At 31.0% G+C, this 12,516-nt stretch overlaps 1 protein-coding gene across 2 annotated transcripts; it reads left to right on the top strand.

Annotated features, from left to right (window-relative positions):
* Positions 1-7,028: 7,028 nt before the first annotated feature.
* Positions 7,029-11,550, top strand: LOC145629446 (zinc finger CCCH domain-containing protein 18-like). 2 transcript variants are annotated; one of them, XM_081682050.1, is made up of 8 exons: positions 7,029-7,308; positions 8,322-9,272; positions 9,349-9,519; positions 9,618-9,797; positions 9,888-9,913; positions 10,122-10,289; positions 10,406-10,520; positions 10,820-11,550. In XM_081682050.1, the coding sequence occupies exons 2-8, from the start codon at positions 8,344-8,346 to the stop codon at positions 10,887-10,889; spliced, it is 1,659 nt and encodes a 552-aa protein (XP_081538176.1). In that variant the 5' UTR covers positions 7,029-7,308; positions 8,322-8,343; the 3' UTR covers positions 10,890-11,550. The 2 variants fall into 2 exon arrangements, with proteins under 2 accessions (XP_081538176.1, XP_081538175.1); XM_081682049.1 differs by having other exon boundaries at positions 7,032-7,308; positions 9,888-9,964.
* The last annotated feature ends 966 nt before the right edge of the window (positions 11,551-12,516 follow it).

Here is a 12,516-nt window from a genome sequence, read left to right as displayed (position 1 = left end):
TAAATAGAGTCAACAACGGAAAGTAGCATTTGGTTGTTTTTAATAAAAAAAAAAAAAATTATAATGTGGTCTGAAATTGCAAAAAAAAAAAAAAAAAAAAAAAAAAATTAAAATGTTGTTTTAAATAAAGTGGACACTTTAAAAGGTTGTTTCTGACAAATTTTCCTATATATATATACAAAGTATATTTTTTTAATGCCGAACTAACAAACAAAATCAAATAACTAAACGTGGCAAAGTCACTCCTATGACATCCTCACAAAAGAGGTTAGTGATTTTAGATGGTGCAACATTGAAATAAATTACCCTCTCCGATTGGATGACACCCCCAACGAATAGGGGATGGTTTGAAATAAATTTTGACTTGTTTTTGGCAAACCGCTTAAAGATTTTATGCAGTATTATTTTTTACAATTTTTCCTTTTTTTTTATATCATACTCAATCCATTATTTATTAATTATTGTTTAGAAGTTTCACAAGCATTTAGAATTTGATAGTTTTTTTTTTTTTATTTTCTACAATACTTTGTCTATTTCAAAATAATTGTTGTTTTGAAGTATCAGAAGCGCCCTTTATAAGAATTTAATAGTTATTGCATTAATTAACTATTTTTATTTGTACATCTTTCAGAGAATAAAGAATGAAAATGGCCGAGTTGAAATCTTATTCAAGTCATCAATCAAATAATATAGAATGAAGAAAGACACATAAACTAGACATGATAATAATCACCATTATAACCATCATTAAGTACAATAGTACTTGGTATGGGTCAAGAGGAGACATAGATTTTGCACCATATCAACTCTATAACTTTAGGATTAAAACATGGGAAATTGATTTTGTTACATAAATTTGATGCATGCAAGTTATTTTCATTGCATATCCATTATAATGATGTAGCACATGTTAATTGGACCTACATACATAAAACTTTATTTTGTCACCAATAGAATAATGAAAAATTGTTTCGAAAATAATGCACAAAAGAAATATTGCATTGTATGCAAAAGAACTTTCGTTTTCTTTGTGGATAATGTTGTTAGAGTACTAACATTTGTGGGAGTGACTTCTTGTGGATAAGGCTTTCACATTTCCTACTTGCTCGGTCCACATGTTTTTATGAAACTATAATATACGGAGTACTTCATAATAATTTAATATGGTGTTTTTAATTTGGCAAATGTATAAACACTTTTAGGGCGTTACATAAGAGAACTACAAGTGAAAAACTGAAATTATTAAAATAAAGTTAATATTAAATACACTGATCAACGTATGATTTTGTCATGCATACACGCATTCCGAACTTAATACTATTTTAAATAATATATTAAATAGTTATCTAACGTTTTTGGACAGTTGTTAGCGAGATCCTTTTAATTTAAGGATTGTAATTCAAATGATCGGAACTTATTCATTTTGAATATATGTTAACTTATTTTGATTATTAACTTAGACAATATGTATAAGTCTTGCTAATAAGTTCATGTATGTTCAAAACAATTTTATACCAAATTAATTTTTTTGCATACAATTTCACGCACAAATAAGATAATTTGCTACGAATCAAGTTCAAGCATGATAAAAGTTTCATATAAGCTCAAATGTGTTTGTGTTCAATTTACCTAAGCTAGTTTGATATGAAAATCATATTTAATTCAATTTAGGGCCTGTTCTCATTGACTGAACTCAGCTGAACTGAATTGAGCTGAATTGAACTGAGCTGAACTGAGCTGAATTGAACTGAGCTGAACTGAATATTTTATAAAAGAAGGAAATTAGGAACTGAATTGAACTGAACTGAATTTCAACGTAAGAGAATAGACCCTTAGTTTATCAATTTGACTTTATTTGATCAGATTTTTCTAACCATTATTTACTATCTACTAGTTCATCTAAACGTCTAATCATCTACATACTACTCCACAGTACTCTACACTTGAAATCACAATAGACATTAAATCAATGAAATTGCATAATATAATATGGTTCAATTTTTTTTTCAATAAATTCTAAATGATTTATATTTTTCTCCTATTTTGGTGATTTACACTAAAGAATCCAAAGGGAACGTCTATATATATGTTACGTTCAAGGCATAAAAAATTCAAACATACAACAAAATTTCAACAAGAACGAAGCTATGCTAGTAATGAGGTATATAACCCACTAAACTACGAGATTTATTGTCAAAAATAGAACTTATATTTTTCAAATAATTCATGCATCATGTTTCTGAAGGGTTGACAAAATATATTAGAATTTATTTCTTTATAGGACCTCATCTCATTGACTAAAATGAGCTGAACTGAACTTATTAGAGCTGAACTGAACTGAACTGAAGATAATCGTATGAGAACATGTCCATACTCTTGTCTCTACACCAATCGCATGCAGTCAAAAATTTATTAGATTTTGCAGTTAAAAATCAAAAAACGGTTTTCCTTTATTGCCCTTCCTTTTAATGGAAAATTCTTGAGAAATTATGCATCTTATATTGGCTGGAAAGTTTGAAACCTTTGGAAATGATTAGGTGAGAACATGTGGAGCAGCTTATGCTAATTATTAAAAGAAACTTCAATTCACATGCCAAAAAGGTTTCTTCTATTTGCTCTTCTCTAGTGGACTACGTACATTACTATTGTACATCCTTTAATCATTTGACTTCCACTCGTAAAGTCGTAATCTTTAACCTCACGACCTCGCTTATAGGCTCCTTCTGTCTCCAGATAATAAGTCTGTGCGCTAATACGTATATACCTTTTCATGTATTCATGAAATATTAGAGTTACAATAATCATATACATAGAGTGAGGGATAGCTTAAGTGGCTAGAGCTTCCCTCCCGATCCCAGGAATTCCTGGGATCGATTCTCACCCCCGCCCTTGTGGCTCTCTAAACACCAAAAAAAAAAAAAAAAAAAAAAATCATATACAAACAAATTGTCTTATTTTAAAAAAACTAATCGGAAGTTTGGAGGGTCAAATCACAAAGTACAATACAACGAGTCAACGAGAACTACTAAAATACTAGGACGGCAAAAGTGTATATACCCTAATGCTTCATTATATATATTGATTAAACAAACTAATCGATCAAAAGTACAATAAAATAAATTTATTAGGTGCTTAATTAATTAACTAATTAATCAACCACGTAATTAAGTATTGCGTTCTTTCTGTAGTAGTTCAATGATTGCGGAAGATCATGTAAGTTTTAGGTGAGATGTCATACTGTATATTTTACTGCAATTAAATCTAACTAATCTTAACAAAAATTAATTAATTAATTAACTAGATTAGTGTGTATAAATGACAATGTATGTAACATCTAACACCAATATATGTCCTGGCCAAATCAATTAATTTATAATTAATTATATGTGGCAATTAAGGGTTTTTGTTACTGTCAACATCAGAATGACAGTACAATCCATTTCATAATATATGCATGAATGACATAAAATTATATGATCACCTACCTCTTCATGTTTAGTAAGAGTACTATGCTTTCCAATTTAGTCCAATTTTATTTTCTAATTAGAAAAAGTGTCAACTACTTATTTAATTAGTACACTACACCGTTTATTTTGTTAGGATCCCTAATTTCGAGATTATCTTCACAAATATTATTTAATTAAGCGCACAGCTAAAAAGCTCAGTTTAATTTTGATCGACTTGCACAAATTAAGTTAAATATGTGTCATATACTCATACGTAAATAGTCACATTATCCAAACCTCTCGTAATTATGTGATTTTACCGACGAAGTTAGCCTGTCGATCTATAGCATGCATACGGCTGGAGTACTATATATGTGACTATTAATTTCGAACGACGTGAAGGGGAGTATAGTAAAAATCTATTGATCCAGACTAGACGAATTGATATCTAGGCAAAATCAATCGTAGCATGTGATGAATACACTATTAAGTTGCGACAAATCGATCAAATTGAAAGGGAAAACGGTGGAATTTATTGGCACCGAAAGTGACATTTTTTTTTTATCGAAGGTGGGAAGCTATGGAGAGTGACTAATTTCTGCATTCATTTACCTTTTTATATTATGACTGAAGATTAAAATAAATTAAACAACAAAAATAAAAAAGTTCCACCAATTACTTTGTTTTTATTTTTATTTTTCTTGGAAAGATTAGTTTGTATGTATTTATTTATTAAGGATTTAATATTAATACCTTGCATCAAACATTTAATTTACGGAAATATACAAGTAATCAATTGTCTGATATTGCTTCATCATATAAGCTAGCTACCAATATTTGCAACAACAAACAAAATAAAAAATTATAAGCTACCAATAAAAGTTAACTAAATAATCAATCTCTTGCTATAATATAATTGTCACTTTGAATACAAAATCTTGTATGGTGTGTTCCAAAGTCCAGACACATCACTAGTTATGGTTTAATTAAGAGTAAATTTTTTTTATTTTGGAGTTTAGAGAGCTACTAGGGCAGGATTTAAAGCTTTAACTAACTGAGCGATTCATCACTCTCACATACATACGAGTATATATTTATACTCCGTATCACGTTAATGGCAATGCATGATAGTTTTATTGACCAAGCCATTTGTATGAAGTGCGAATAGTTTTATTGACCAAGCCAAGCATTTACTACCTCCGTTAACTTTTAGTTGCAATTTTGAAATATTTTATATCTTACAAATTATACCCCAAAGTTGCAACTAAAAGTCAAATGAGGTAGTAGTATGAATTAGGATAAACTTATCCAGATGAGGCTATTAATGAACAATGCCTATTTAAAAGGGGTTATAATTAATTTTAAAAGTGCGTTTCGATATTGATTTGACAACACTAACACCTTTTATATGTTAAGTCAGCTTAGCTTTGCAGGTCTACGTGTGAGGACAGCACAGAGGGGAAAAGTAAGGGAATCCCCTACCTCACATTCTCACAAACAAATATAGTTGATGGAGCTCGAGTTTATGACCTTAGGTAAGTTTCCCATCTAAGAGTGAAATACATCACACCTCACACATCATCAAATTGAGTGTGTGATGCATCACTCAAGAAAGTGAAGAAACCAGCCACGCTAATATAACAATAGAGAGGATCATTGTTGAGGACAAATAATTTGATGATCAAAATTTTTAGTATATTGATATAGTCAAAGCACTCTAAGTTGCCCTATTATGTTCACCTTATTTTCAATTATTAAGGTATAACTAGTTCAAATAAGATGAATTCAAGGCTATACAAGATCAAACTATATTACAACCAAAATTAGATGTAACGGATTCGGGTAAGTTCAGATAAATTTTAATAAGATAATATAAGTTCAGAAAAGTAAAAATTAGGTGAATAAAACACACTCTAAACCGCACAGACATTTAACTTATGGTATACTTGTATTGAAATAGGTTTTGAGGTTGTGTTATATAAAAATTTCAATAAGATTGTATTGTCTTTTTTTTTTTTTTTTACTTTATATAATTGCTAGCTAGCGATATATGCCAATCACTTGATGTACCAATCTACAAAGACTTTAATTGACAAATACATCCTCCGTTTCTTTATACATGCAATATTTTGACTTATCATCAAATCCGTCTCTATGTCATTAGAAGTAACAGTGCAAGAAAAAGAAATGCAATTATGGCTATAAGTGGGACAAAGTGGCACTATCCATGGGTGAAGTCAATTGAGAACTGGGTCCTTCATGTTGCAAGTGGGAGTGGGCTTTGCATAGTTAGTAATGCATAAATATAAAGCAAACTAAATTAATGAGAATACAATTTTCTTGTATTACAAAAAAAACGAGCAAACAAGGCAAAGTGATGGCACCATTTAACTCATAAATCAAGATATATATTGCATCAAAAAATAAATCAAGATATATATTGCGTTTCTATTAGCATAATCTGTGCACTTTTATTGAGTACTCTATTTTAAAATAAAAAAGATATAGTTCATAATGGGTCAAACATACATTTGTTGCACTTAAAATTGGTAAAACAAATTATGCAACTCCTTGAACATTGTAGGAGTTTTCAACAAATTCAGAAAATTTAGGAGAAAAATCATGAAATTTTATCCTATAATCTGGGCGTATAGATGCTGTTAGTCTGTAACGGATATTCCTTCAAATTCAAAAAACAAAATACTTTGTATATCCTTTGTCTTTCCACGTTTCTTATCCATACTGCGCACATTTATTTAATGATAAATATATCTCTATTTAAGGTATTATTGATATGTTAAAGTTATAAAATATTGACATTTTAAAAAATACTCCATACACATTAACAATAATTTATAAACTACATAACTATGTTTTCTTTTCTTATAGTATAGGATGTACGAGTATAAATTACGAGTACAAAAATTAGTCAAAACAAAACTGATTAATAATGTCAAATTTTTAAAAGTGTTATCCAATTTTTTAATTTAATTTTCGGAAATGTGTTATCTAATTCAAAAGGGAATAATAATAATTACTGTATTTTTTAGCGTCTTTTAGGACTTTTTTTTTAAAAAAAAACTCTGTAATTACTGTATTTTTTTTTGGAAGAAAATAATTAATTTTTTTTAAACAATTATCATCAATCCAAAATTTGTTTTTTTTTTTTTTATTATTATTTTTTTTAATTTTTTTTAAACTCACTAGTAACACATTCCTTCTTTTTCTCAGTCAACATATCCTTTTTAGTTCAAACGCTATCACATTTTTAAACTTTTGCTGATTTTTTTTAAAAACATTACCACTGAGTAATTCTGTCTAGATTCAATTCTCTTTTGAATTTTACTGGTTATTTTTTTTACAAAACAAAAACATTTGGCTAGGTACATTTATTAACTTCCTTCCCTAAAAAAGATGCACTTGTTAACTTCTCACTTATCGCTAATCTATCCATATGACATTATCAACGTGACAACTAATTTCCGAACAAGTGAACACCCGTTTAAAACAAAAAATTGAGGACTACAACTACAAGTAAGTAAGTTAAAAACACAAGTGAGTTGAATTTTGAACTACTGTGAAAGAGTGTGCTGCTCTCTTTTAAAGCAGCATCATTTCTGTCATTTTATATTTTGCTTTTTATATGAATGGATTAACATCATGTCCTTATTTCAGACTCAGTGATCAAGGCATGAGAGAGAGATAAAGACCTTCAAAAACCCAATTTCTAGAGAGAGAAACTAGAGAGAGAAAGCTCTGAATTTTAAAACCCCTGTTTCATCAATGGAGTTGGAGTCTGTAAATTGGGTTTTCTGACTACCCTTTTCTTCCTTTCTTCAATTGATTGCCCATAAAAATTTAGGTGAGTATTTTATTTTTTTTTATAATTTATGGGTGTTTTTTTTTTTGTTGTTTTCAAGATGCTGTTTTTATGTAATTTTGGAAGTTTGTTTCTTTAATTTGTTGAAAATTTTGAATTTTTGAAAAAATTTGAATGTTTTTAGGAAGTGGGTTGGTTATAAAATGGTGGAAAGGAGCGTTCTTTTACGGTTATTGATACTCAAAATCCTCGTAATTAGTTTGTAATTAAGAGATAAATATCAGAGTTGTTCAAAAAAAAAAAAAAAAAAAAAGATAAATATCAGAGATTTTATAAATAAAAATGAAATTCATTTCAAGTTGAGGATAAACACAAACTAATTAAATGATTTTTTTTCTTTACTCCGTATAATTTGTGCAAATACTAGTCTAATCTCTCACTTCTTCAATTTAAGGAGCCAAATTCCCTTTTAAGGTAATTTAATTATTAATTCTCCTAAAATGGAAAAATTGTCTAACAAAATTTATTTTGGTGTGATATGTGATGTAAATTTTCCAGTAAAATCCAGGGTAATTTATGTGTTCTTGCTACCTGTCTAGGAACTTGAATTTTTATGGATGTTTGTTACCTAAAATGCCTGATTTTGGAGATTTTTTCCATTTTTGGTTGTTTTGCTTTTCTGGCGTTTTACAGCTTTTTTTTTTTTTTTTTCTTCTGAGTTGTTATATTTTTCTAGCATTTCATTTGCCAATTGGTTTGCTTTTTTGCTTTTTATAATTATAAATATTTGTATTAAGTAATTACAATTGAAAAAATGCTCTAAACTTAAGTATTTTTTCCAAAAAAAATTTGGAGTAACTTCAGATTAATTGTGTATTTTTTTTATGGAAACAATGTTTTTTGCATGTAATTGTTGTTGATGAAGGTAATTTCTTTTTTATAATCATGAATATAATGTCATTATATTTTTTTGCTTTTTTTTTTTTTTTTTTTTTTTTTTTTTTTTTTTTTTAATTGTTTCATGATATATGAATTATGTATTGGATGATGTGCAGGAGTACATACACTAGATGTGAGATGGATTTATCAGAAGCAACAAAAACTTTATTAGATAGAATTCAAAAGTTAGAACCTGAAATAGCCACAAAAATTATAGGATGTATTTTGATACAAGATCATGGTGAAAGGGAGATGATTAGATTAGCTTATGCTCCTGATAAGCTCATAGAAAATTTGGTACATAAAACCAAACTTCAGCTAGGGTGTCTCTCCAAACCCCCGGTTTCGACTTCCCTGTCTCCTCCCATTTCCATTAACCCTTCACCCGTTTCGGATGTCTCAATGAATTACATGCCCTTTTCACCCAATGGCTCTAGACCCTACTCGTCTCCAACTGCATTCTCCGTCCGACACCCACCCTACTGGGACATGCAGCAGCCTGACCAACAATCTATTATGAGTTCTGAATTTCAGTCCTATGGAGATTCTATTGCAGATGATTTTTGTCTGCAGAATCAAGCACAATTCATGGGGTTTGATGATCAATTGGATCCTATTAATGGTGGAGCGGGTTTTCCTGGTGATCTTTATTACTCTGATGCTGCATTGGGTAGCTTGAGGAGTCGTAGATCACCAAATTTGTCCGATTTGCCCATTAAAACATGCCATTATTTCAACAAGGGTTATTGCAAACACGGGGATAGCTGTCGTTATTTGCATGGACCGGATAGTTTCCAGCCTCTTTTTAGCCCAAATGAACTCGGACTTGATGATCATATTTTTTCCCCTGGCTCTCTTGAGAAACTCGAGCTTGAGATCAGCGAGCTCTTGAAGTCAAGGAGGGGTAATCCGGTTTCTATTGCTTCACTTCCAATGTTGTTCTATGAGAAGTATGGGAGGACACTTCAAGCTGATGGATACCTTACCGAGAGTCAGAGGCATGGACGAGCTGGTTATAGCCTGACAAAGCTTCTTGCCCGATTGAAGAGAATACGGCTAATTGATAGGTACATTTATCTATTGTAATTCAAGTTTTCATTTCCATGTACATGTTATGACTAATTTATTAAATGTACTATGCAGACCACACGGGCAACATGCAGTGATCTTAACCGAAGATGCTTCAAAATACAATTTGGATAATCGGGGTGAAAGGAATGATCCAGGTCCAATTGTCAGTGGTTCTCGACAAATATACTTGACCTTTCCGGCAGAGAGTACATTCACTGAAGAGGATGTATCTAACTATTTTGGGTATATGTAGCTCCTAACTTTCGACTTTTGGGAATGCTTTATTTTATTGCTAATATGGATTATTTGTATTAACTCATTTCTCTTGTTTGTAATTGTAGCACTTTCGGTGCTGTTGAAGATGTTAGGATCCCTTGCCAACAAAAGCGGATGTTTGGATTTGTGACCTTTGCTAGTGCGAATACTGTGAAGACTGTTTTGGCTAAAGGGAACCCTCATTTTGTTTGTGGATCTCGTGTGCTCGTGAAACCTTACCGGGAAAAGTCAAAGCTTGTTGATAGGTAATTGTTTATTACCTTCAAATTATGATCTATGTTTTGGCTTTGAAATTTAAATTCATGTAATCTGATTCTCATATATAATTATCACAGGAAGTACATGGAGAAAAATGAAAACGGTATGTTTTATCCTGGAAATTACTTGGAGCTAGAACCTGACTTCCACCATAGTAAGTGATGTAATGTAAATGGATTATAACAATGGGGCTGATATAAGATCTTTTTACTGAAATGCGGATTTCTTGTAAACTACTCACCTTTATTTTTTGAATGCTTTGATTTGATTAGCATGATTTACGAGCTATGCTAATGAACCTTAACATGCAGTGCCTAGATGCGAGGCCCCAAGGTTTTTAAGGAGGCAACTTATGGAAGAACAGGAGCAAATTCTTGAAATGGAGAGAAGACGCCTCTCTGAATTGCAGTTTGGACGTAAAAATATGATCAATCGGCAATTCATTGGTCATGGCATGGATGAGCTAAATGCTTTTGAAGGTATAACATTTTCATTTTTGAGCGCGAAAGAAAATTCAGAACATCTTCGCTAACACTGAATATGTGGTTGAATGCTGCTGTGTTCTGACATCTACTTCTCTGCTGGTTCTATGCAGATCACTCGAAAATCACGAATTCTGAACAATACCACTATTTGCTGGATGTTTTCAATAACTGTTCTTTAAGTAGTGGATCGAACCATCCAGGCACTGATTACATTGATCGAGAAAGGTATGCATCATATATTTAGTCTTTACACATTGATAAACCGTTTACCATTTATCGCTCTCTGTCCCTTAATAATATTGACGACATTTAGCTTTTTGCATGGAGATAGAGTGGAAAAGTATAGAGAAGGAACTAGGTGTGTGGTTATCGCCTTGTTGGGGGTCAACTTTATAGTAATAATAGAGAGAAAAAGCTTACTGAAAAGAGAGGATCAAATTATGTTTTCCCAAAATAAGTGTGTAGTTTTTAATTAAGGTATAGACAGTATTTCAGATTGTTCTGATTTCATTATCTGCTAGCAGCCAGGGGATTGATCTTCCGGAGAGCCCCTTTGCGTCAACAATGGGAAACGGCATTTCTACAGTCATCTAGATGTCCAGCAACACAGGAGATATATACTTATAGAGAAAAAAAGAAAAAGTAGGAATACTGCGATTCAATGGTTTGGCTTTGGTTCCCAATATAGAACAGTTTCATTTCATTTGGTTATCTGCCGTTCCCAAGTCCTGTTAGTTTGAAGTCCTTTTAGCGAAAGTACATAACAGAAAGGCTAAAAGAAAGACGATTATGATAAAAAGAGGTCAAGTCAGAAGTCCGAAGCATCATCTCCTCCCTGTTGATTTAGGTAGAAGGAGTTTGAATAGAAAAAGAAGATTATGAATACACAAAATGAAGACAGCCATTTATGTAAGAAGGTTTGCACAGGTTTTTTTTTTTTGCTTATTATGACAGAAGATGAAAGAAGAATTTCGGAAATATCTCAGTAGAAAACATGTAGTATTCTTATAGTCTTTTGGTAGAACAAGAAGAAAAAGAAAGAATCAGATAAACTTTTCCTAGGGTTTTTACTTATGCTTGGTGGTTTCGGAGAGGTGAAGATATGTTTGAATTCGTCTCCGAAGCCTCAGCAATAGATGCAAAATAACATTTTGACTAAAAGGAAGGGTTATTACTAAGCTCTTCACTTGCATATTACAACTGATGAATATTAGCTCCTATTAACTCAAATTTATATAGTACTTCATATTGTTTATATAGTGTTGCTTCTAGTCATTCTTTGCTTAGGCCATTCTGTTTCTTTTCGAATTTGTCTTTACATTTTTGTGCACAAAATTTATCTTGTGATAGTTATAGAATGATCATGTGCTTTTCTTTCTGTTAGCATAATGGTTGGTGTTGTTTTTGTTTATTGAACATGTTTGTGGATCCTAGTTAAAGATCAATGTCGACGTCTTCTTTTTCTTTAGTTTTCTAGTGTGATTGAGTACTAGCTATAATGAAAAAAAAAACACTTTTAATAAAGTAACAGTTACAAATACACTTAGGACATGTTCTGTTCAGCTTAATTTCAGCTCAGTTCAGTTCCTAATTTTCTTCTCTTATAAAAAATCCATTTAAGCTCAGTTCGCGTTGCTGATGAGGTGAATATGCGTTTATTCATACATGTATATTCTATTTTTTTTGTTGATAATATATGCACTATTATTGAAGTTGTATGATAGTACAAAATAGATAAAGTATACAAATGTATTGTCTTTGACTAAGGTTTGATATTGATGATTCCACATGAAAATGCCAAGTTGGGAGGGAACAAAGACATTGGTGCATACAATTTCCTAAGTGAATTTTCTTTTATGATATGGTTTTTTTTGAAGATTTTATTGATATTTGCATAAACAAAAGCAAAAGGTATCTGTGTCTCTCGTTTACTGCATCATTTTATGCATCTTTTATCCTATAGTTTCGCCAACCAATTTTTAAAGGGTTTGTGATTGGTAGTGCCAATTCCAATGTTTTGACTGATTTTTCTCCTTACTTGGACCATTATGGGCAAAGTGTCTCTTTTTATTTTTAAATCGTTTGTTCCATTGCTTCCACCAACCTCGTAATAGTATTGTATATTCTACTATCCGTTTCATTAAGATTGTCTCATTTAATTTATTTATTTTTTAACAATAGTAATCCATGTATGTGGGCAATTAATTAATTAGTTGGTGCA

The sequence above is a fragment of the Chenopodium album genome, chromosome 4 (genome assembly GCF_948465745.1).
Source record: "Chenopodium album chromosome 4, dcCheAlbu1.1, whole genome shotgun sequence".
NCBI classification, from domain to species: Eukaryota; Viridiplantae; Streptophyta; class Magnoliopsida; order Caryophyllales; family Amaranthaceae; genus Chenopodium; species Chenopodium album.
The sequence above is the reverse complement of the archived record's forward strand: the minus strand, read 5'-3'. Positions and strand labels throughout refer to the sequence as shown.